The 25,964-nt window shown below is 44.8% G+C and overlaps 1 protein-coding gene across 5 annotated transcripts in view; it reads left to right on the forward strand.

Annotated features, from left to right (window-relative positions):
• Positions 1-307: 307 nt before the first annotated feature.
• LOC113018513 (unconventional myosin-IXb-like) overlaps positions 308-25,964 on the forward strand; it is a 38,956-nt gene continuing 13,299 nt past the window's right edge. For 3 of the 5 annotated variants that reach the window (XM_026161584.1, XM_026161585.1, XM_026161586.1), the window contains exons 1-15: positions 308-545; positions 685-904; positions 1,250-1,759; positions 15,735-15,829; positions 20,506-20,568; positions 21,587-21,686; positions 22,851-22,951; positions 23,263-23,392; positions 23,479-23,568; positions 23,714-23,830; positions 23,940-24,074; positions 24,396-24,517; positions 24,620-24,761; positions 24,849-25,044; positions 25,483-25,558. In XM_026161584.1, the coding sequence (XP_026017369.1) occupies positions 388-545; positions 685-904; positions 1,250-1,759; positions 15,735-15,829; positions 20,506-20,568; positions 21,587-21,686; positions 22,851-22,951; positions 23,263-23,392; positions 23,479-23,568; positions 23,714-23,830; positions 23,940-24,074; positions 24,396-24,517; positions 24,620-24,761; positions 24,849-25,044; positions 25,483-25,558 (2,255 nt within the window). In that variant the 5' untranslated portion in view covers positions 308-387. The remainder of the gene's footprint in view (positions 546-684; positions 905-1,249; positions 1,760-15,734; positions 15,830-20,505; positions 20,569-21,586; positions 21,687-22,850; positions 22,952-23,262; positions 23,393-23,478; positions 23,569-23,713; positions 23,831-23,939; positions 24,075-24,395; positions 24,518-24,619; positions 24,762-24,848; positions 25,045-25,482; positions 25,559-25,964) is intronic. The other 2 variants (XM_026161580.1, XM_026161583.1) reach the window with 1 other exon arrangement.

Consider the following 25,964-nt stretch of genomic DNA (forward strand, 5'->3'; position numbering starts at 1 on the left):
GTGGGAGGAGGTGGCCTCTTTCACATACTTTGTGACTATACTGGAAATACTTTGACTCCTGTGTGAAGGTGTGCAGGAGGCAAACTGAAGATATTTGCCTGCCACACTCAGATTGAGGCAAATGGATGCGTGCAGTTGTGACCATATGATTGGGTTGGACACATGCACCATCACCTGTTAATGTCTGCAAAGGTAGTGTCACTCCTTTCATCCTTGCACTGGAACATGCCTCAGCTGCACAAGTGTAGTCTTATTCTGTGGGAAACTCAGCACTGTCTTCTTTAGGCTTGACACCAATGTTTATCTGTAATCTGTCTTCTTCAGGTGCTGCGTAGTGAGAGAGAAGCGGTGTGTGCGGCATGCTGAGGCCACACCCCCTGGCTCAGAATGAGTGTCAGAGATGGCGCTGCCAACATGGCAACGACTGCAGGTGGGGGAGGCGGGGGAGGCGGGCAAGCTAACCCTGTCGATCAGGATGGCCGCTCATACACGCTCCAGATCTATCCGAGGTTGGCTGCTTACCCATCCACCTGCTGCAACCTCAAGTGAGTATCTCACCTGGAAAATAAACATCAGCATCAACGGTTTAGTTAGTTTGTCGTTGCTTCATTTATTTTTATGCGCACAAACTTATTGCACAACTTATTTATAGTTGTTTTTTTTAATCTGCCCTGCTTCTATCAGAGTGCAGAAGGATGCAACGGCTGCTTCGGTGATCTCGGACGCCGCTACGGCACTGGGGCTGGACCCCAGACGCCTGTACGTGCTGGCAGAGGTGAAGGAATGTGGTGGGGAAGAGTGGGTGCTGGAGGCCGGAGACCTGCCGGTACAGAGGTTCCTGCTGTGGCCTCGAAAAGCACAGGAGCAACACCCTCAGAGCCTTGGCTTTTACTTCTTACTACAGGTAGAGTTGACAGCACACGACACGTTACAGTCAGCTCAGTCAACGTGCTTCTACTCTCTGTTTCTCCTTTAGTGAGAAAAAACAGCAAGTTGTTAAACCCTAGATACAAGTTTGCAGACTATTTATGGAAAATGTAACAGAAAAGGCGAGAAAATCATTTTTCCAGCACATGTAACAGCAGCATGTGTGAGACGAGTGCTGTTTGGCCCTGGCCTTGATGATTTTGGCCGGTTTGAAGGAATGCAAACAGCCCGGAATATTTTTAACAGTCTCAAGAAATCAGTGTGTCAGTTTGACGAGTAGACGGCTAATACGTGCTGTTTTTGTCTTTATAATTTAATCCAGGAGAGGAATCGTGATGGCTCAATCCGTTATGTCCACCTCCCAATGTTGTCCAAGGAACAGGAGGCACAACGGCTCGCTGCCAGGGGCTTCCTTCCCCCTCCCCAGGATGATTTTGCAGACCTCTGCAACCTCCCCGTCCTCAATGAGGACAGCATATTAAACAACTTGCGCACACGGTTTCACAAGAAAAAGATCTATACCTATGCAGGGAGCATCCTCATCGCCATCAACCCCTTTAAGTTCCTGCCCATCTACAACCCTAAGTACGTCAAGATGTACGAGAACCACCAGCTGGGCAAACTGGAGCCTCATATTTTTGCTATCGCAGATGTGGCCTACTATGCTATGCTCAGGAAGAAGGTCAACCAATGCATTGTCATCTCTGGGGAGAGTGGCTCAGGCAAGACCCAAAGTACCAACTTCCTGATCCACTGTCTGACTGCTCTCAGCCAGAAGGGCTACGCCAGCGGGGTGGAGAGGACCATCCTGGGTGCTGGACCAGTTCTGGAGGTAAGATGCTATGTGTGATGGCTGGGTCTGTCTCTACTCCAGTGGACAATTTAATTGAACTGTAGCTCAGCTAATTTGAATTAGCCTAGCCTTGCCATGCCTTAAACCTTAGCTGATCCAGCTGCAGGGACTAAAGAAAGTATATTAAAAATGTTTACATAGACCCACGGGTGCAGAAAAAAGATGGTTTGGACTGAGAGCTGAAGTCCACACAGGTTGCCACATCATTAGGCATACGCTTCTTTGTCATTTTTTAATCTATATTGGACCATAATTTACAAAATGAGCATCAGTCTGTATTGAAGAAGACCTGAAATTAGTAATCGAGACTATAAACTCGTTAGGAAAGTGTTTACCGAAGTAATGGGTCACATAAGTTTTCCCATAGACTTCTACACGATCTCACTTCCACTTCCTTAGAACCACTGCAGGTTTAAGGTGCCTCCACATGGGCGTCGCTCCTCAGAGTGCCATACTTATTTACTGCACTGGTTTCAGTCAGTTGCTCTCTTGATTAGGTCACATCGAGTGGTGAGAGCACTTCCTCAGAAGTGACTCATGATTTTGCTTAGACGTACAAAAGCACAGACACGAGATGAAAAAACTGCAGCGAGCTACATTTGGAGATATTTCACAGGTTTATATGTCTGTAGTTATGAATGGTGAAAACATCTGAGCTCATGTCGAACTGAGGAAATCTATTTTCAGGCTGCTGCGTGGGCTAACATGACAGAGCCTGTTTTTGTACAGTGTAAATGTCTGTGGCATAAAGAAAGAAGCAGGTAAAGAAAGAAGAAATGAAAAAAAGGGAAGTTGCTTTATTAACACCATCATGTTGCTTCATTGCCTTTGAAAATGCTGTGGGAAGCCAGGCAAGATAAAAGGCTTTGTATTGGTTTCCTATCTGCTTTTGAGCGCACAGATGATTTTGATTACATTTGCAGTGCTGGTTTACGTAGCTGAAGGTAAAACACAGCTTTTCTCTGACTTCTGTCTTTGACAGGAGAAATATGTGCCCGTTTAATTTGGAGCTAAACTTTGACCAAACGGACTTTTGTCAAAGTTTCGGTCAGGTGACCGTACGTGTTCCTGCTTTCTGCTGTGAGAAACTGGATACTTGTACTGACTCGCTCTACAACCGCTGACAGCTGAGACTGAACCAAAACGATAAACAAAGTGAAACGTAGCACTTGGTGTAAGTCGCTGGTGGGTAATTACGAATGATTAAAAAAAAGAATTTTCCATAGTATAAAAACAGCACAGAGGCGTGGCCGGGTCTTTGAACAGCGCGTCTCAGGACAGGAAAGGGCGGTGCTAATCAGATGAACTGCACGACATGCATGCACATATTCAAATGTCCACTTTGGAGCTCATTACACGAAGTCTTCTGTCCGTCAGGCTGCTATCACAGTTTAAAAAACAACATAAAAAACAAATCGTGCAAATATGTAGGTAAACGCTAACAGCTGCCTACTTTTACATTGTTTTAACAAAGCGCTGCAGCATAACGTGCAGCTGTTGCCTCTGCTCGAGCTGAAACTCGGAGCTACGTGGCAAAGAACAGAGTCGACTTGGTTTTGTTTATTTTTCATCGGCGTAATGAGAAACGGGGTCTCCTCCACTTTCACATATGGAAGAATTTACCTCTGGTCAGACCTCGAGCAGCATTATTATTGTCAAGTCATTTTCAGCATTCACATCATCGTCTCTTTGTACTCTCTTATAAGCAGTGAGTGTTGTCTTACATTGTATTTTGTAGATTAAGTCAGCTTTGAATATTTTCCACAGTGTGTTAGCCCTGCAGCATCGACTGAATTCACCATGATGCTGTGTGCAGATGATGACAGATAAAAAGCTTCTGTCTGCGGCTGCAATGAGATTTCAGGCTGGAAAGCCCTGCTGCACATTCACCTAAATGCCAAGTAGACAAAAAGCAGAAATCCCACTACTTGTTTTTAGTTTGATAGCCTTCGTCAGAGTGGGGAAGCGATTACTCTCGGTCCTGATTTGGAAGTAAATCTCTACATATTTTTCAGTTTTAATGTTGCAGAAGTGGGGCTAAAAATAAACCTCTAGTCAGAACAGCCGCATGTGGAATGTGGTTTATTCAGAGCACAAAATGGTGCAGAGAAGCGAACCCCCCCACCCCGATCTCTGAAAGTAAGTCTGTAGAGCACGCACTGCTTGGAAACAGAACTAAGTAAAAAAAGAAGTTTAACAAGAACTGGCCACAAGCTGTTGGCTGAATGGCAAGAACAGAGGGTTTGCCATAACTTGCAGTAACTCAGTGTGTTCATCTATCATCTGTCCCATCTCTGACGCCGCCCCTGACTCAGTATTCGAGCTCTTCCTCACAGAACTGCTGCTGCTTTATTCAGATGCATTTGAATGAGCGCAGCCTGGGTCCCTTGATGTGTGTCACTCTGTCAGAGTCTTTGGTTCTGGATGGCAGGTTGAGGGAAGAAGGGGAGGAGGCAGCAGAGGCTTTTCCCCTTCAATCAGCAGAGTTCTGGTCCCTCTGGCAAACACAGTGCCTCTCTGCCGTTTACTCCCAGAATGCAATGGGTGTGTACTATGTCAGTCCAGAGCTGTGGTTGCAGGGCCAGACAGGGAGACGAGTTTGGCCTTTACTGGCCTGGTCAGCGGAGGAAATGGCGATCGGGTTGGGTTGCATCTGGGACCGGTCACGCAATCGCCCGGGATATTGACCAGCTGTGCATTTCCTCTTGGCATCATTACAGCAGCTAAAGATGGGTTTTACTTAGAGACGTGGAAACTTTAGTGTTTTTAAGGTTTGCTCCTTAGCGTTAGCCTGCTGAAAGACTCTTCATGTGAAAACGGCTGAGATGGCTGACATGAGGCAAATGTTCTTTACTCAGAAATCAAATGTTCCCTGTATACCAATACCACACAAATGTAATGGGAACCCTTTGAATTTCTGCAGTATTTACTTATTAAATATGGGCCAAATGCCATGCATCCATTTTTCTCCTGCTTATCAAATTCAGGGCAGGTGGCAGGATATGAGGCTAATAGAGGAAGGCGGCCAGTTTCAGATCACCTGTTACCTTAATGTGTGCGTCTATAGGTTGCAGGCGTACCAGGCACATGGCGAACATGCAGTCCAGGCTGAATTGTTGAGTTGATCTCTGTGCTAACGACTTCTCTAAAAGCTTCTTGTAGTTGTTTGTTCCAATTAAGGACATGAGGTTGAATGTGTGAGGTGTGCTGGCGCAACAACTTAGGAAGGGTCTTAGAAAAAGTGTTACAACGATAGCTGAAACCTTTCTGTAGAAAATACAGTTAATTTGTAAGAAGGTGTTCTTTAAACATGAAAAACCTCATGAATAAAAATATCTGCAGCTTGCTGAAATACTTGTTGGTCTGGCCAGTATGGAAAAAACACTGGTGTTAGGAGACCACAAAGGAAACTACCGTGGCACAAACGGCCACCTGGCTGTCCCGCATCACAATTCTCTTTGGACAGATGAGACAAAAGTCGAACTTGTGGTAAAAATGTACAAAGATGTTTGGAGGATCTCACCCAGCTGTGAAGCACGGCAGAGGCAGCATCGTGGTTTGGCTACTCGGGCTCTCCTTCTACAGACTTGATGTCTCGCCGTCTTTCAAGGAATAAGTATTAAAAATTGCATCCAAATAGAGCTGGGCGATATATCGAGTTTTTAAAACATATCGATATATTTTTATATGAGATATAAGATGTGACAATATCCTTTATATCGATATAGTCTATGTTACGTTATAATTATAGTTGTGGAGCCGCAAGTTTGCCTCTCTTTCGTCCACTTTTGTCTCTACGCAACGTTACTCCGCCTCGCCTTCACTGAAGACAACTCTCCCTCCTCCCCCATCGCTTCACATGCAGGCAGCGACAAGACGGACACGGCAAATCTCCGTTAACGAGTTACTGCGCATCGCCCCATGCGTGGGGCTGGACGGCGTCAACGTGCTAACGAGCTAAACATGCTAACGAGCTAACAGCGCTAACCCTAAAATCCTTTCATTCTCTCAAAAGGTGATAGCGCGCCTTATGTATGAATTCTGGTTGTGCTTGATGGCCGCGAACCGATTTTATGTGGTACACGGCGCTCAGCAATCTGTCAAAAATGTTTGAGTACGACTTTGGTAAGCTACGGAGCTGCACCGCTTGATAGATTGTCGGCGCATTACGGCTACCGAGGAGCTTCGCGGAGTGATATGTACTGTGCATCAACGTAATATTACCGTATTGTGTGTGTATAAGGACCATAAATGGCACCTGTAAGAGACGTGGTTATGAAGCGGATTTCAAACTCCAGGCTGTCAGTCACACAGTAAAACTTGGGAACAGAGCAGCTGTGAAATCTGTCTGTCTTTGTTATTACTCTCAGCGTCTTTTAGTTTATATTTTGACTGCACAATTGTGAGCTCTTTGTTTAGCACAAAAACAACCTTGTTTTCTTTTATTTATGGAGCATTATTATTTAATGAATGCTCATAATTTAATTTTGAGTAATTTTTCATGTACATCTGTGCTGTATGTTAATAAAAGTGCCTGTGTGACATCTGGGACACAGCTTTGACTAAGAACTCTCTTTTTGTTCTTACTTTATGGCTTAAAAAAAAATCGAGATATATATCTTATATCGCCATCCAGCTAAAAAATATCGAGATATGAATTTTGGGTCATATCGCCCAGCCCTACATCCAAACTAGAGCTGGGCGATATGAGATTTTTTCATATCGCGATATGTTTTTTTCATTTCAGGCGATAACGATATCTATCACGATATCAGCCAAATAACTATATTTGTAAGATTTAAATGTGCCGTTGCTCACAAGTAAAATGTGAAATAACCAGCAGCTTGTTTTTATTAAAATATTTATTTCCCATAATAAGTTCAACAGGGTAGATGTACTTAAGGAACATGAGACTTTTTCAGATAAATAAAGGCAAATATTGCAAACTACACAAAGGCAGCCGCTAAAGCGTTTAAGTTTCAAAATAGAACAAACGAAACAGACTAAACTGTCAATTCCACTTAGAAACAAAATATTAATTCTAAAAATAAATCTTAGTTTGTTTTACAGAAGAACAGACAAAACTGACTAACTTTTGTCAATATCAAATAAACTGAGAACTAAAAGGAAATTCTCGACCTCTCCTTGTTGTATAGCTGAGCTTTTCAAACAGTTTTAACAGTTACTTTAGTCTGACAAAAGCCGAATGACGAATCAGCGCTTCCAGTCAGAGACTGAGCTGCACCGCTTTATTGTATTTCCAGACTTGCTTTCGGCACATTTACAGTGCAGCTACTCTGTTTTTTGTCAGACTTGAAATAGCCGAAACACCTTCACACTACGGGACTTCTGTGGCTCTTCCGTTTGACAATCTCTCCGGCGTTGGAACCATCATCTGTTTTCTCTTCGGTAACCTTAAATCAACCGAGAGCGTGACCGTTCTCTAGTCGGCGCACTCATTTCCTCCATTACCCGGACGCCACGGTGGCTGGCTGCTTCCCAAACAAATACGCATGTGCGGCTTGGCACTTGTCCTGTACGTAACAAGTCACGTGACGTGACGCTGCGGCTGTGATTGGTTCGGCTCTGCGCTACTTAATTTGGATTGGCTGTTCTTCTTTTTAAGAGGACAAGAGCGATGAGGCCTATCGCAATAGTTACATTTTTCTATCGAGAAAAAGTTATTTCGCAATACATATCGTTATCGTTCTATCGCCCAGCTCTAATCCAAACATTTACAGATTGTCAGAGCAGCAGTCCAAACCCAGAAGCTTAGGAGTGTTTGGGTGAGTCACCAACATAATGACACAAAGCACAGAAGTAAATCAATAAGGTGATTTTTGACAAAGAAGGCGACCCAAAGACGACCGTTCATCCAAGAATTCTTAATAACTAAACTGTCATAGCGTAATAGTTCCTCCTCTTTATTGTTTTACAAGAAGAATCTGGCCTCAGTAATCTGACTGGTCACTCACCCTTTCAGCCTGAGTGATTATTCATCATCTCTTTTACTTTAGTCAGGTTGTGTTTGAGCTGGATGAACCTCCTAAGTAATGAGTGTAGAAGTTCTGGTCGTTTTAAGGTTCGTAGCGCTCACGGCTCTGTCGACGTCGTTAGAGGGTTCTATACTATTTTTAGTGTTTTTGCCCAAATGGAGGAATTTTTACAAAAGGATTTAATTTGGTTCCTTTTTTGGAGGCTGGTCAGGTTACAGCAGTGGAAAGTGTGTGACTGTGTATCTGAACACGTGTGTGTCATCGAGCTATAGGGGAGGCCTAAAGGTCCGGCCCACATTTTGACGAGGTGAGATCATCATGTGTGGTGCTGGCTGCGTGCTGTTGCTGGCAGAATGAATGGCCACAACCTGAAACCATCTGCAAAGCTCCTGTCCTACTTAGCGCCCCCCTTTTTCTATATGCTGCTCTGTTCTTTAATTTTTCAGCCTCTGTCCTGAAAATAATGGAACAAATAAAAGCTTCAAGCTGCAGAAAAGCAATAAAGCTGTGCTTCCACTCGTGAACCGGTTCGACTGGTTGAGCCTCTCTTACGTGGTTCTTTTGGCTTCTTTGTTTTCTTTTGCCAGACTTTAAAGCCATCTTTTTCTTTTTTTGCCAGTAGGGCCTGGCTCTGTTTAAGCAAGATGGCTTTCATATAGGAGAACTGTGCGTTTGAAAGCTGTGGTTAAGAATGATCTTATACTCCTGAGAGGGTGAAATATGCAGCTTTAAACTTTAGAACAGACAAAATATTTTGATTATATTCTGGTGCAGATTCATGCATGCTGGAAAGAGAATTAAAGTCTCTCAGTTATTTAAAAAAAAGTGATAATACAAACAGTTTCTAGTCCATTGCAACACTTTGCTGAATACTTTTCATTTCAACAACACAAGCATATTAGCAGTTAAGCAGCTTGCTCAGGATAAAAGCATGATTGAGTCAATCGTGGTCCCGCAGACGGATGCAGAGAAAGCCAGGCAACGCTGTGCAAACAGTTTGTTTTCTCATGCAGATGAAAGCTCCTGATATGAGAGACTCCATTATTCCTTAGTTATGTCATAAATGTTGTTTCTCTAATGGTCAGTCCACTAGTGAGTGCAAGATCCTAATTTTTAATGCTAAAATAGAATTGTTGCCATCTGTGAATTTATAGAAAAATAGTAAAGCACATTGTTATTTTTAGATACCAAATCAGTTATTTACTTGCATTCCTAAACAGAAAAATGTGTTTTTATGGCAGGTGGTCTAATGAATATGTTCAGCACTGTAAGTAGCAACAGGATGTGTGCCTGCTGTAACACACAATGGATAATGAAACCAGCAGAACTTCAGTTCTTCTAATTGAAGCTGCCTCTGAAAGTGAGTGAATTCCTACAGACGCACAATGCTGCACCGCTCTGTCATCACACTAATAATCATACAGTTATTATCGTGGAATATGTGCTGGCTTAGCTTGTATTGGACCGTACGGTGTGGACAACAACTGGCAGTTATGGCAAATAGCTGTCTTTTTGTGGCCTCGGTGTCTTTTGATGCAATTATGTGATGAGTAATGTGGGTCGTTGTGCGATTAATCGCACAATCAGCCCGTCTAAGAAGGGCACAGATCGGCGTTCGAGTGGAATTCTAGTTTTTTATTTATTTTAAGTGAAAGTACCAGCTGAACGTTTCACCTGTCACTCTCTCTTCTAAATGTGGTCGTTTTAAAATGTGACACATATTCAAAGAAATTAGTTGAGAAATGTTGAACAGTTTAAATAAAGGCGTGAATATAGGTGGCCTGTTGGTTATGTAATATAAAGCTCTGTGCTGGAAGCTTAACATCTTACTCAAGCACATATGCCTTTTTCAGATCCTAAGCCTCCTCCTGCCACGCTCACTCTTTCAGACAGGAAGTTCCTGTTATCCCGAAGCACCAAACAGGAAGTCGCTACGACATGGGAAGTAGCAGCAGTAACTCTGTCTACTGTTAGCTCAGAGTCTTGAGGGGTGTGGGCAGGCCAGAGTATTGTATTGTAGTTCAGGAAGTGCAGAGGAGGCCATAGCATCTGCTGATCCATTGTTTATCTCTTGCTTATGAGTAGTTATTCAGGCTGGGTGGCATTGTGTGTGAGTCTGGGGAAAGCTGGCATTACTGTGATTAAGTCACAGTGCCAGCCCATGAGTCAGCCGTCCTATAAACGCACACGTATGCAGAGGCCTCCTGTAATCATACCGTTCAGCATCTTACTGAAAAGCAGAACATGCTTCGCCCTGCAGTCCGCACACAGCTGACATGTACTGCAGTACATGTCAGCTGTGCCACTTCAGGGTCTATTCGTGTGTTGTGACCACACCACAGGCTGGGGTTTGATGTGGTCCCCATCTAGACATGGGTGGAGTGGCTTAAAATGACTCCAATCTGGTAAAACACCAAACCACAAGAGGAGCAAAACTGGTGCATGAAAACTTTAACATACCTCTTGAACCTTTTCACTTCATGTCCTGCTTAATGTTACTTTTCAGTCCGATGAATCAGCCTTGCCGACTCACATCTATTGTTTTAGATGGACCCAAAAAGGCTCTGAGGTGGGAGCAGCACTTTGGCTTTAGCAACATTTTTTTTCTGCAGAGTGCAACACTGGAAAAAGTTTTATGACCATCAAAGATGATCATCAAAAATTATTCAGCCTGAAAAAATAAGGCATGTCAGAAATCTGATGGCTGCAGTGGGAGGTTCCTCTTGAACTCGGCGCCGAGGCTCTGGACCAAAGGCCTTCCTTCAGAAGCTGCAGATGCGTTATCAGTTATGACAGCAGGCTTGATACCTTCTGTGCAAGGTCATCACACAGACTGGACTGACTGTGGCATATCGGCCGTGATTATCAGAATGAACTGCTGTGGGTTTAGATTGTCTCGTTAAATAAAAGAGGAAATAGTTCTGAAGTCTGTGAACCCTAAAAGCGCTTTAACTTACATCCTGGATCCAGGATCCGGCTCTGTGCAGATCTTTGCGTCTGCCGTCCAGGACTGTAGCTCTGTGATGGTGGAGCTGTCATGGATTTCAATATAACCTTCTGCAAAGGGCTGATAGGTTTCTGTGCTCATCAGTCATTGTACCCTTCAGAGGTTTGAGAACCTTAATTAGGTTCTCCAGTATCCTTGACATAGTTTCTGTGCATGAGACTCTCCTGCTGTTCTACATAGCGCTCCAGCATGTCACGTGCTTGTGAACAGGCCATTCCAGCTTCTCCTGCTCGGTTTTCAGGGCACGGCTGGCTGCTGTGCTTCAGTGGACAAACAGGAGCCTGTTTTACTGAGACACACAATCTGACGCCCCAGTTCAGCTGCTGCATTGATTGCATTTGTTGTGTTGTTGTTTCGTCTGTAATAACAGGGATGTGCTTTTGCCCTTCATTTCCATTCCGTCACCGTTTGTCGGCGCGTCAGCGAGACGCTAACGTGTGTGGCCGAGCCTGCAGAGTGACACGGTCCATCTCCGCTGCGATGTAAACAGAAAACTCAGTGGTTCTGCAGGTTAGGGTCAGAGGTTGCTTTAGTAAGAGCTCCACGTGGTGTGGTAAAAATTCCTCATTGTGTCTTTTCTGAAGCGTCATCTGGAGGGGATATTGTTACTTCATTGATACCCTGAATGCTTTGCAGCAGCTTTAGGCTGCATCCTCAGCTGTGAAACCTCCCACACTCCTGCTTTGGTTGTAGCTTTTAGCCCTGACTGTTTAAAAGCTGCAGGGAGTAGACGTTGTTCTTTCCTACCCGGCTGTCTTCCTTGCGCTGCCAGTAAACACACCGTGGCGATGTCTCCGTAGGTGCCGTGCCGCCGATAGCATGAGCCCCACGTGTTGCACAGTGGTAGCGCGCTCAGTTTATCCGCCGTCATCTTTGGAGAGCACAAAATGCTCCCGCGCAGCAGACTGAAACGATGTTCCTGCTGATGCATCCTTTAACTCTGCGCCTCCTTCATCATCACCGCTTGTTGCCGTTTCCACGACCGACTCGGCAGCTGCGCTCGTCACTTAACCCTAGTTCAGACTAAACACACTTCACAAAGATCAGAATTGCTGACATTCTTGCACTAAATGAGAATCGGAGAAAAAGTCGTGTGTGCCCGTTTCCTCCTTCATGGATTGTGCAGAATGACTCCTCGTGACCCCGCCGGTTGGTTCCTCTCGTGGTAGCTGTTCCTGCTTGCAGATTCAGTATGCCTGTGCTTCTGCGGAGGTGCCAGTATTTTTAGATCCTGTTCCTAAAATATAGACAATTGTGCAGTTTATTGTGAAACTTAAGTTGGGCGCAGATGGTTTAGAGTTAAAAACGACTTTTTACACCAGAGCAAAACTCCATCATTTAGCTTTTAAGTTGGTTTCTGTCAGTTTCTGATTTGCTTTCCAGGCTTTGCTAATAATAGGGAGAATTTGTTACAATCAGCCTTTGCATACTGAAGCGATTACTTTTTCCCCTCGACCACGACTACCACCACTGCTTTATTACCACCATGCATCCAGGAATTGATTTAGTGCTGTGTAGCTGCCAGGTGATAATTGCCCTACTTTTTAAAAGCATAAGTTGCCATTTCTGTGTGTGATTGTTGTAATAATCAATAAATCTAATTAGAAAACTCCCCAAAAATTACTTCTACAACTTTTCTCTGTCCAAACCGGCATCATTGTGTTTGTTTTGTCTAGAAAGATTACAGGAGATGGAAGTATTTGTTTCTGACGTCGACGGCGTTGTGATGCTTGAAAGAATCCGTTCGTTGTCGGCGGTTCAGACGAGCTCGAAGGGTTTAAGCGTAGTCAGTGGGATATATTGGCAGCCTGAAGCCAAGCTTAGAGCAAGAACTGTGCAGAGATGTGGTTGGATTCAATCGCTGCCAACATCATGTGATCTCTCCAAAGCATTTCTCACATTCATGTCAACAACAAAGCGATTATTTTGTCTCTAAGCACCGATCAGCCTCGCCTCAGCGTTATGCCAGCGATGATATAGATCCCTGCTGCTTGGTTTTCCAATGTAACCGGTAATAGATGAGTGTGTCTAAGGCTTCAAAAACATGACAGATATAGTTTTTAGTTTAAACTTTCTGCTGCCAAACGAGTAAACATGTCCACCTAGCACTTTGAGTCATTTCTGCATGAGTGACTGCCGTTGTCCGCTGTGAATGTGGGAACTGGCAGTTGCTGTAGCGAGGTGTCGGTGTCAGGGCCTTGGCAGCGCCTGTGGAAACTTTAACTGAAGCTCTTTTGAACTGTAAAACCTGAAAGGATGCAGCGATGCTCCGGGACACATCTTCACTGATTACAAAGTTGTCTTAACGTTCCGCTTTGGCGTCAGTGTGCACGCTAAAACTATGCAGAAAATGGGGAAATACAACAACTTTCAGGGCAGCAAAGTCACAAAACATCCAATCTTGTGCAAAATCAAACTTTCCCTCCACGCTGGGTTTTCTTTTGTTTTGGTTTCTTCATGTTTATGCAGGCTTTCACTACATCTCATGTTTAAGCTGTGTTTAAATTATATCATGTCACACTCGCTTGTTGAGACAAACTGCTCATAAACTGCACAGTGAAAGACACTCCCCCAGTGTTCTTTGTAAGTGTGTGTGTGTGTGTGTGTGTGTGTGTGTGTGTGTGTGTGTGTGTGTGTGTGTGTGTGTGTGTGTGTGTGTGTGTGTGTGTGTGTGTGTGTGTGAGGGAGGAGCTTGTCTAAATAGGGATGTGAGTCTTCAGACTGGTAGGTCTGGCTCTCTGATAAAGTGGGAATGTACGGGGAGTTGGATACCAGTGAAACCGGCTCTCTGCAGGTCGAAATCAGTGAGAAATGTGCGCTGTGTGATGACACGGTCTCCCGCGTATGTTTTTCATTTTTGAGGGACTGTTTTAAAATTCCATTCCTTATGGAGCTGATTAACCTTTAAAGGTACCTGTCTGGCTCTGCTGAAGCTAACATAGGATAAGTCCCAAAGATATTTGATGTCCAGTCACTGACAGCAGATTTCGCGGCCTGTCGAAACCACATGTTTTTAAACGGTTCATATCAGGTGGATCGTTTCACCAATATTAAAGCTTGAATGTGAGAAAGGACAAAAACACATCACAACCACTCTGAATGCTTATCTAAATGTCTGTCTGCTTCGTCTATTCACATTTGGAGTTCATACTTTGGATGTGGGCTCATTTAAAATAAATGACTAAACACACAGAAGTGGGCTGAAAGCTCTCTGTATGCAGCGCATGCACTCGCTGTAGATTGCCAAGGTCCCTTTCACCTAGTTGTGCCTTTTTTCCGCCTCGTTCTTTTTCTGCTTCTTTTATGAACTTGTTGAGGGCAAACCATATTGCGTAAGAGTTCCTATTAGGCCTCGTCTTTCCATAGACAACGTGCAGCGAAACGGCTGCTGTATTTCCTCATACCTGCTGCGCTTCAAACCAATCAGACGAGCTGATGAAGGGCATGTTTGAATACGAATGATGCTGCAACATGTTTAGAATTCCCTCCGTGCAGCAGCCTGGGTCCTGCACAGATTTCCCAGGGTTTGGTGCTGGACACCGAACACATTTACTGACCTTCATATAGGGAATAGAAGAAATAGAAAGAAAACCATTTAAGCAAACAGAATAAAAACAACTGCATGGTTGATCTGAACAAGCAGACAGCTTGGATAAATTGTGTGCAGAAAAAAAGGGGAAAAACCTTCGTGAGTGGGTGAGTGGAGGCCCCGTCTGAGCAAGTTCAGAGCTGCAGACTGTTCTGGTCTCTCACACACACACACACACTCACGTGCACACACACACACACGCACGTGCACACACACACGCACGTGCACACACACACACACCTCATGTGAGCATCTTTCATCATCCATCAACAAGTAACAACTCTTCCCTCACTTCCTTCAAGGCAATATTAAAATCACATTTTGAGTTCTTTTTTTGCACTAAAACATAAAAATTGATCAAAGTTGTTCTTGCTTAAAGAACAAAAAAGAGCAGATGAGCGTGCACGGACAGAGCTGAAGCACAAGGGGTGTAAATATGCAGGAGAAAAGAAAATGGGTCAACGGTTCATCCTAAGGAATCTCAGTCGTGTTTGTGTGCGTGCGTGTGCGTGCGTGCGTGTGTGTGTGTGTGCGTGTGCGTGCGTGTGTGCGTGCGTGTGTGCGTGCGTGCACTTGCAGTCTTTTTTCCAATCTTCCCCGACACCAGTGTATCAAATTCACCCTGCGACCGCCTTACAAAACAGAATGTACTTCCTATTTAACATGCATTGAGTCAACTTCCCCTGTGGTGGCCTTGTTTTGTGTTTGTGTGTGACCATGTGAACATCTCATCATGAAGAGGGGGAAAACGTGCTATTCTCGTAACGTATCCGTGCAGTAAACAAGGCACCTCAGAGAGGCTGGGTGAGCCTGGGGTCGTTGCGCCTCTGGCTGGGTTGCAATTGGCCCGAGACCTGGAGAGAAACGTTGGTGTGACACGGCCGTACAGAGGGTCTGCCCCAGCCTCATTTATCATTTCTGACCTAAGCTTTCTCACACACATTGACCCCGAGGAGGTGCAAAGAGCGATTCAATGAGAGTAAGAAAAGGGCAAAGTCAGATGAGTTGCAGATGCTTACCCCACTCACTCCCACCCGCTTCTACAGTTTCAGCTTCAAAACAAGGTTTAACCCAGGACTGTGCAGCCTCTTTGTAGTTACGGAGGGTTGTTGTGACTTCAGCAAAGGTCCTGATTCCACTGATGGCTTGAAGGTTAACAGTTTAAAGAAAAGCTGCAGAGGTTTAAATGACTTTGGTAGTGCTGTGTGTTCTGATGTCTTCTCCTGTACACAAGCCCGACTGCAGTTTTAACCACTTAAATTCATTTTTTCTCATTATTTGACCAGAACATTGGGCTAAATTGTTGATTGGTTAGATCGATGCGCTCTGTGTAGTTGACTTTAATCCTCTTCTCTCTTCCAGGCCTTTGGGAACGCCAAGACAGCCCACAACAACAACTCCAGCCGCTTTGGCAAATTCATCCAGGTTAATTATCTGGAGAGCGGCGTGGTCAGAGGGTAAGTAACACCGTGTGTGTGTGTGTGTGTGTGTGTGTGTGTGTGTGTGTGTGTGTGTGTGTGTGTGTGTGTGTGCGTGTGTGTTCTCTACAGCGCTACGTCTTCCTCTTTACTTTTCTACCGCGTCACATGGGCCTTCCTATGTTCACTGTGTGTATATGGACTGAAACTTGCAACCACTAGCATGTCCTTCCTTTTTCTCAGCAGCCAGACTCTGGTTAGGAGCTGCATCAAAGTCTGGTCAGCCGTGTCATTTCCTCATCAAGGCAGAGGAACAGATGCTCAGCGTCTTTAAAAAAAAAAGGCAACACGTCGAGCTTTAACAGGGCTCTAGACTAACTTTTTGCCATGGGCGTGCCGGTACGCCTAACTTTAAAAAGTTAGGCGTACCGGCACAAAAGTTAGGCGCACACAAATTTTCTAATAATTTATGTAATATAATGTGTTTGTCTGGATACACTGTGCTTTTTCAGCATTCAAAGATTGATGACACCGTGTCAGAGCACTGGCTATGAATTTCAGAAGGATCAGGCCTTAACAGAAAAGTTAGCAATAGTTCTTTTCCTATTACAGCTACATCCACGTCTGTCGTGCCTAGGCTGCTCACTAGGGCTGGGTATCATCACTGATTTCTATAATCCATTCGATTCAGGTTTTCAAAGTCCCGATTCGATTCAACTTAGCCAGAAGAGTCAGAAATATTATAATTCTGATCATTTATCAGCACTGACTTCATCAGAATTGTGAACATCACAGCAGATGCCTTTGTGTGAAAGTAACTGAGAATAAAACAGAAAAACATGAAGGAGATTTTCCTGGTCTGGCTTTTTATAGCAGAAAACCTTAAAAATATTCTACAATGTTCTGCATATAAAGTTTAAATTTCTTCAGTATTGAACAACAGAAAAAAATAGGCTTTCTTGTCCGAGGACATTTAAGTGAAAAAGAAAAGAAAAAGACAGCAGCCACAGCCTGTAAACAACGGTAGACTGGTGGGTAATAAGCGAATGAATAACACAGAAAACAGAGATTGGAGACGGAAACTGTTCTTGAAGTACAGAGAGAGAGAGAGAGCTAGCTGTGCATGAAGTGTGATTTTAATAGTCGTGGAAGCAAAACAGCAAAATTCATGACGACATTGATCAAATGTGAAGCGCAGTTTGCTGCTTCTTTTGCTGCTGGCTCGGTGGATTTTGGCTGGAGAGACAAAACCTGCAGCTCAGAATCAGCGCAAAAAGACGTAAACACAGCGCGGACCGGACGCATCAGGATCGCTGAGCTCCGACAGCGTGTCCGTCTGCGGGCCGTCGGGTGAGAAAGCCGAGAAAGACAAAGCTGATTCTGATGCGTCGGTCTGTGTTTACGTCTTTGTGTGGAGTCCGTGTACCTGGGGCCTGTTCTTCGTACCTCGCTAAGTAAGTTAGCCGGATTAGATTGTTGACGATTTCGCGTGATCCTGGATCAGTCGGTTCCCCGAAGCTCATCCGGGACTTGCTGCCATAGCAACAGAGCCGTAAGCGTAAACCTGCTCGGGAGCAGGTTTACTTTATGTAAACAGGATTAGATCGCGGCCACGCAGGTATGTCCGCTTCATTTATACGAAAGCAACAGCGATATTTTTCCACTGTTGTACCATAAATAAATAACATCAATGTAACTAAAGATAATGCAGCACCTGATCCTTTTATTGATGTCACACAGATACATACAGGTCATTTCCTAAAAAAGGGAAATGTACTATTAACATTCTATTACATGTATGTGATTATTACAGATGTAATTCATATTTCAGAGTAGTAATTGTAAATTACTTCGTGTAATCAAGATGAGAGACCACGGCTATAAAAGCGAAGGTGGATTTGGGAAGCCTGTCGCAGCCATGTCCTGTCCGTTTACGCGAGCAGCCCATTGCGGAAGGTGCAAGATTGATAAGGAGAGTCCTCAGAATTCAGCGTATATTGCGGGACAGACAGGATCCTTTAGCTCAGCGCGACAGTGTGCTCATAGAGAGATATCGATTTTCCCGTGAGGGTATTATTTACTTATTAACCAACTTGTTGACGAGGGGGTGCAGGACCACCACCTGTCTTTTTTTTTGCTCTGCCCTTTTCTTGGTTGCTGTTATGAACAAACTAACAGAATATTACAGGCCAGTATTACCTTGCCAAGAGACGCAAAGCAATCTAAGAGATAAATATTACCATTCTGTAGAATACTCCTGTATTCCACTTTTACTTGTTCCCATGTTCTTGTGGGTCCTGTTGTGGCTCTAATGTGAAAGGGGATATAATATAACATATTATAATATAATATAATATAATGCCATATGATATTGGACAATATAGTGTCATATGATAGATCTACCCTACCGCCTACTGGTGTTGGCCAGAGGGGCCGATGGCGCGATATGGCAGCCTGGCTACAACCGTAGCTGCCTCCACCAGTGTGTGAATGTGGGAGTGAATGAATAGTGGTATCGTAAAGCGCTTTGGGTGCCTTGGAAAGCGCTATATAAACCCAATCCATTATTATTATTATTATTAAATTACCTACGAGTTTGATTTGTCAGCAACTTCCTGCCAGCCCTCTCTCCTTGCTTTTGCAGCCTTTGCAGTGTTCTCTTGCGTTTTAATTAAACTCTGAAACTCCTGAAATCCCTCAATCAAGAGTTCTTGCTCTGCTGCCGGAAAATACCGAGCACGCCCCTTCGACATTTTCGCCGACCAATCAGCGGGTTGCCGATCAATGTTTCTACTATCGATGCGTAGCCCCTTTTACGACACCCAGTGATGTCACATTCCTGCGTCCAGCTGTAGTAATCGTCAACAGCAGGTGTGTTCGGGGAACCGGATTAGCGAGCTCACGGTTAGCGCGATGATTTGATCTTGGATGTGTCATTTGATCTTGGATGTAGTAAGCGACGTACGAAGAACGGGCCCCTGCTCTCATCTGCTGTTTGGTTGTTGTTGAAATGGTTTTGTGAGCTTTAATCTGAGAATCTGGCGTTTCTGGCAAAACACAGTTATATTTAAAAGTCAGGATTTAATGAATTGATATCGCTTTATTCAAGCTACTCACCTCCCACTTCCACCTGCACTTTCAACTGGACCACGGCCAATCAGAGAGGTCCCGCCCCTTACTATCTCTGATTGGTTTAGTCCACGATAGGGGCAAAATGTGTGTCTGTTGACCACAGGGAAGGTTACAGATTTTTATTTATTTATTTATTTATTTTTTGCTACCCGAACATTTGGTCGCACAGGTGCAACCAAATATTTTTTTTTAGTCGCACCACTGAAAAATTTGGTCGCATTTGCGACCAAATTGGTCGCACTCTAGAGCCCTGTTTAACTGCAGCGAACATTTAGTACAGTGTTCAGACTAATGACTGACACAGTGATTAATTCTCTGGTCCTAAAAATAGGCGGTGAATAAACACGTTGATGCCTGTGCTGACGATGTTCAGCTCCACACTAGGTGGGTATCCCCAGCCTGATAGCACCCGCTCTCGTTGCTCAGCCTCAGCTCTGTAATTCGATCCGAGGAGTCGATTTTAGCAGGCTGAGGCTTTTCTGTGATTCCCACCAAAGATCGTTATCTTGCAGAACATATCATATCTACTCAAAGCACACCGCCCAGCATATTTCACCACCATTATTCTTTCTAGTGTAGGCTCTTCTAGGCGGTTAATGACTCAGCTCTGCTCTGTAGACTTGACAAAGGCTGTGTGTCTCTCCGTCTCCAGTGGAGTGGATCAGCAAAGAGGAAGCTGCTGCTCGCCTCGGCTCTCTGAACTGACCGACAGTCTGCATGTTTTTATGCTCTCCGTCTCTCAACCTTCTTCAGCTCACGTTCAGCAAACATCAGCTGTTCTCAGATCAGCTAATGAGTAGGGATTGTTATTGATGCAGCATCTGTTGTATTACTTGGACACCCCTGCATGCCTGTGCACATTCAGACGTTTGCAGAAGCCTCTAACAGGTTCAAGTGCAACTTACCTCAGTATCTGTGGGCAGCGTGATCAGGATTCCCATCAGAAGATCTTGTTTGTTACAATAATAATGATAAACAGCATTTTGTGGGTGTTTTTGTGGTCATGATGGGCACAACTGATTACACCCCGACGTCACAGAGCACGTAAGCTAGCGTTTGAACTTTACGTTGTCTGTCTCTAGTCGAAGCTGCAAGCCGGTTTCTCACAGCACAGCTCTATTCTTAGTGTCAGGACTGGCGTCAGTGCTGTTTTTGCTTGGCTACTGAAAAACCAACTTTGACTTATAAAATCTGATTTGGCAAACTTTATGGCCTTGGCCTGGTGCAGCAGGTAAATAAAGCTGCGTATCTGTCGACTGCAGTGAAAACACAGCCTGCTTTTTCACTGCCCTCCGTCTCCTATTCAGTCAAATACATGAATCCTAAGCTGTCTGCGGCTGGCGTGTTGCTGTGTGATGACACACGTCCAACCATATCTGAGAGCTTTGTTCCCTCTTTGATTGTTCTGACCACCTGCCCTCACTTCCCCTGCTCCTCCCCTCTGTCTTTATTAGCAGCCCACTTTCACAAGTGACCTGGGAGACACAGACACAGCCGAGTGACCTTTTTTAGATCAGATGATTCATCCTCCTTCTGCTTTTTCTCATCCTTCCCCCCTCACTGTGTTTTTCTCCATCTTGCAGGGCAGTGGTGGAGAAGTACCTCCTGGAGAAGTCTCGTCTGGTCTCTAGGGAGAAGAATGAGAGGTGAGGAATGACGGGGTCTTGACCCTCATGAGGTCGTCTTATATAACCAGGACCTGCAGTTGTGTTTATTTGCAGATAATAAACACTGAAAAGCAAGTTTTGACCAACAGTTAAGAAGATTCGTTGCTGCACATTGAAACCAACTCGTCGCCTTGACGCTGCCTCTCGTGTTGCTCACTGCACTGTTTCCTACCAACTAGACTGCTAGTCTGTCGCTGCTTGTGTGACTAATATGCAAACAGTTATTTCACTTTGGTAACTGAGAAACGCAGTCAGAGCGACGTAATCCTGCTTCATCATTCTGTTTTCTCTGTGGGATCTATCAGTGAGTCAAAGGAAGAGGCCGACTGTCACAGATAAACTGACATTAACATCAGTGGTTCCTGCTGAATGCTGATGATGATCTTTAAAAGAAACACAAGATTAAAAGAGTATAATCTAAAAAGTGGGACTGACACTAGTTTATCCTTTGTGTATATGTGTGTCTGCCACATGGAGGTGTGCGTATCTGTCCTTAAAAACACACTTTAAACTCTGGAGCTCAGCTGATGCTTCGTGTGTGTAGAAAAGCCTCCAGTAGCTGTTTTTAGGTGGGAGACGAGCTTCCTGTCGAGGTTTTCACAGCTAGTTTTGGAAAATCTGTTCACCTACTGCTGCCGATTACGTCACGTTACCCCCCGCCCACTGCCGCCTGCTCCGTGTGCGCCGTTAATCACATAGTTGCAGTTGCAGTTGACGGTGCGTCTGCTGGGTGGTGTTATTGTTTCTTAGTGATAAGTGTGGAAACTCATTACTCCCGTGTGCTCATACAACAAAGCTACCTGCTCGCTGATAGCGCCAGTGGAAAACTTCTGTAAACAGCACCGAGCTTCAGACTTTATAAAGTGTGTTGACTCAGTCTGTTTGTGGCCATAAGCTCGTACATCTACTAATGAACAGCAATGGTATAAAAATGAAGGGAACTTTTTCCCTCAGTAATAACTTGGTGTAAAGTTCATGTTTTTTTTTCCTTTTCCAGGAACTATCACGTGTTTTACTACCTGCTGCTGGGCGCTTCAGAGGAAGAACGAAAGGAGTTCAAATTGCTGCCGCCTGAAGACTATTTCTACCTCAAGCAGGTACAGAGTCGCTGCTCCGGCGCCACAGGGGCCTCAGTCGCCCTCCTCCAGGGCCGCCTGTGACAAATGTGATAAATATGGAAATGAACAACATTTATTTATTTAAAATATTTGTCTGGTGTTTTGGCCCACAGCATCTGCTCGATCTGCAGCTGGGCTTTAGCTAAGATAACATTTAAAGCAGGTTTTATTTAGGAAGCTGCCTGCATCATTTTAATGTTTCATAGCAGGCTCACGTTTTGCTTTTGGTTTTTTCCACCAGCAATGGAAATGTTTCTTAAGTATTAAGGAGTCAGATTTGAGTTACACTCATCAGGACGGCTGATGAGCTCATTTATACCTAAAATGAAGCATTTTCAGATAAAGTGTGACGTCTCTTTTGATAGATCAGGAATCAGCAAGCTTTCCTATCTAAACTATTTTCTCCATTTAATTTCAGTCTCCTGTTTTCGGCCCACCAAATAACTTTCCTGTTGATTTTTAACCTTTGAACCTGGTCATGGGCGTGGCCTTTACAGCAGGGGTCGGCCACCCTGAGCACTCGAGTTAATCTGAGAAGGTGCATCAAAAATAAATGGCCGGGCCAGCGGTGCACATCGCAGATTAGCTCGCGTAGACACGTTAGTTGTGCCGCTTCTTAATGACGCTATCTCAGCTAACAACCCCAACTACCAGATTCAGCTTGTAATTGGCTAAAAATCACTCCGCCTACCGGTGACAGAGGCGTTGCTAGCTGGCAGTTTTTACGCTTCAAACGCATCAGGGATCTGTCTGCTCAGCATCAGCACCATGGAAATACACACAAACACAACCACTGATATAGAGCGTTATTACATGTATTGCTAATGCCACGGTTGCTATGGCGCAGTGACGTCTGAGGGAACTTTAGACGCCACTCGTCATCAGAAAGGTGGCCGACCCCTGCACTACAGTCACACCGTGCTTCCCTTTGAGTGACCTGATGTATTCATGAATGCAGCCAAGCTGCAGTCCGTGTGTCCTGCATGTTAATGAGCCGCTCTTTGTTCTCTCTCGTTGTTATTCCCCTCTCCTCCACCTGCTTTTCACACGCCTCCGTCCTTCACCCGTGTGTCCGTTTTGCGCTTCACCTTTTTATTTCCATCTCCAAACACTCGATAACTGCCTCGTTCTTGTTCTTCGCAGCAAAATTTTAAGATTGAAGATGAGGAAGATTTGCGTCACGATTTTGAACGGCTGCAGCAGGCGATGGAAATGGTCGGCTTCCTTCCCGCCACCAAGAAACAGTAAGTGAAGTGAAAGCCTCGCTGTTCCACGCAGAAGCATCTTTGCCTTCAGTCCTGTAAACACGAGTTATGTTAGTGTGAGCACTGAGTCACATTACCAGCCCCAGATTACAACAAAGATACTTTTCAGAGCCTGGCAGTCTCTGCAGCTAATGAGCCAATCAGCCAGTTTATTAGAGACGGCGTGCAGCTACTACAATGGCTCTATTCAGTTCACAGCTCAAAGGGACGCTCGGGCTGAAGACCAGCACCACACGTGTCTCATGTTTGTCTTCTTTCTAAAGTGTGTCATTGTTATTATTGTGTCGCAGGATCTTTTCTGTGCTCTCCGCCATCCTGTACCTTGGCAACGTGACCTACACGAAGAAGGCAACGGGCCGAGATGAAGGCTTGGACGTGGGCCCACCAGAGGTCCTGGCAACCCTCTCTGACCTACTAAAGGTAACTTGAATGTGTGTTTGTGACTCCGTGCTTCAGTTTGTGTAGGTGTGTGCGGCTGCCACTGTTAAACTGCTGATGTCACTCAGGTTAAAGAGGAGCTGCTGGTGGAGGCGCTGACTAAGAGGAAGACGGTGACGGTCAACGACAAGCTGATCCTGCCCTACAGACACTCTGAGGTGGGCTCAGGAGCATCAGTGCAGTCTCTCATTAGCGTCTACTTCCTCTTTATTCGTGCTTTGGATTTCTTCTTCCTGTTGGTGTGTTCTGGGTTTTTCTGCCTCTAACGCTCTGTGCATCGCCCCCTCTTTTATCTCCTATCAGGCCATCACAGCACGAGACTCTATGGCCAAATCTCTGTACAGCGCCTTATTTGACTGGATTGTCCTGCGCATCAATCACGCACTGCTCAATAAGAAAGACATGGAGGAGTCTGTTCCAGTAAGAAACACACACATCAGAAAGTGCAAAGACATGAAAAGTCCAGTTAGGTCGCCTCCCTTTGTTCGCTTGGCGCTGGCGTTCACTTGGCGTTCTGGTTGTTTTCCAGTGCTTATCCATCGGTGTCCTGGACATTTTTGGCTTCGAGGACTTTGAGACCAACAGCTTCGAGCAGTTTTGCATCAACTATGCAAACGAGCAGCTGCAGTATTACTTCAACCATCACATCTTCAATCTGGAGCAGGTGAGACGTGCAGTGGACGCTGCACTGTCAGGAGGTTTGCCTTCGAGCGCCTCAGACTCTCTGTTTATAATAACGAGCGTGTGAAGGATGACTCATCCAAACATTACCCGATCTCCGCGGAGGAGAACCGTTATGTGGGAGTTCGTGCTGGTTTATAAATCAAGTTATTGTAATAATATTGCATTTTTGTAGTCAAACATAACTTTGCAGTCACACGATGGTGCAGTTTGTTTCTTTTTGAGACTAAAAATCCAGATATTTGGGTTAAAAGAGCAGCGGTGACACGTTTAACCTCTTAATGCTCTGTCCTGTCGCATCCAGGAGGAGTACCAAGCAGAGGGCATCACCTGGCACAACATCGACTACATAGACAACGTGGGCTGCATCCATCTCATCAGCAAGAAACCCACTGGCCTGCTCTACCTCCTGGATGAGGAGAGCAAGTAAGAAAAGTTTATTTTAATCGACGTCGATTTATCCTGATTTTCTTTTTCCTTAATCTGTGCTTCTCTCATCGTTCCTTCTTCTCTGTGTCTGTGACCCAGCTTTCCACATGCCACAGATGAGACTTTATTAGCCAAATTCAAGCAGCAGCACCAGTGCAACAAATACTTTGTCCCCACGCCGGTCATGGAGCCCGCCTTCGTCATCCAGCACTTTGCTGGGAAAGTAAAATATCACATCAAGGTAGGGAGTGGAGACAAAAGGACGATTGGACCTCGGTTTGAGTGCGAGGGTTTGTGTCTCACTCGTAACTGCCTCTCACCTCACCAGGATTTCCGGGAGAAGAACACAGACCACATGCGCCCGGACATTGTGGCGCTGCTGCGGAGCAGCGACAGAGCGTACGTGCGGCAGCTCATAGGCATGGACCCGGTGGCCATGTTTCGATGGGGCATCCTGAGAGCTACGATCAGGGGCCTCGCTGCTTTCAACGAGGCCGGTCGCACCTGGGCAGCAAAAACTGCAGGTGTGTTATTAGTGTGAAGACATGCCAGATTAATTATTTAGCACATGATTAATCTTAATAACTGAAATGAATCGTCTGCAAAATAATCTGAATTCTGCAGATGAATTAATTGTTAAGCTGATAATTATAAAAGACTGCATTGGTTTCAGTGAAAGTAAGCGATCTGATGACTTTCACTGCTGCAGTGTCTCTGCTCCGTCATTGTGCACATAGAAGTAATGCAGCCTGCAGAGTTGAGGCTAAAGTTTCTCCAAAACTGTTCCCACAAGTCTGATTTGCTGCCTTTTTATTTGCATTATCAGGATTAAATATACTAAACACACAAAAAAGAGTCATGTGACTTTGATAACACCTTTTTCCTGCCAGAAACTTTGAAATCGAACGGCTTTCCCGATGTTAATAATGATTTTTCTCTCTTGTGTTTGTTCGGGGTGTCAGGTGTTATCCGTCCAGTCACCAGAACTCCTTTAGGAGAGCTTCAGCGGTGCAATACCGCAATAGAAAGAATGTACAAGTAAGTAACGTAATTCAACACGAAACTATGAAACTCGCCTTCTGGGTGTCGTGCTCGGGCTGGTTTTTTAACCTTCAGGCTCTTCTGGAGGAAATCTGTGCCTGTGGACGTGGCAGCTAATAACGGTGTTATTGTCACGAAGCACAGACTGATTATTTTAAACGGGATCAACATAATGTTCACCCTTCATGAAGCTGCCACACACACACACACCAGCTTCCTGTTGGAGGTGAAAGATCTGGACCTCCACATTGATCCTTTCTGCTTTACTGTCTAATTTGAATTGAATCCTCAGCACTGGCACAGACGCATCTCTCACCAGCGCCACTAAAGATAAATCCTCCTTCACTTTACCTCCGTCACCCATATCCTCTGTGTGTGCGGTTCTCTCCTCTCCGTTTCCCCT

Source organism: Astatotilapia calliptera, unplaced genomic scaffold (assembly GCF_900246225.1).
Source record: "Astatotilapia calliptera unplaced genomic scaffold, fAstCal1.2 U_scaffold_94, whole genome shotgun sequence".
Taxonomy (NCBI): Eukaryota; Metazoa; Chordata; class Actinopteri; order Cichliformes; family Cichlidae; genus Astatotilapia; species Astatotilapia calliptera.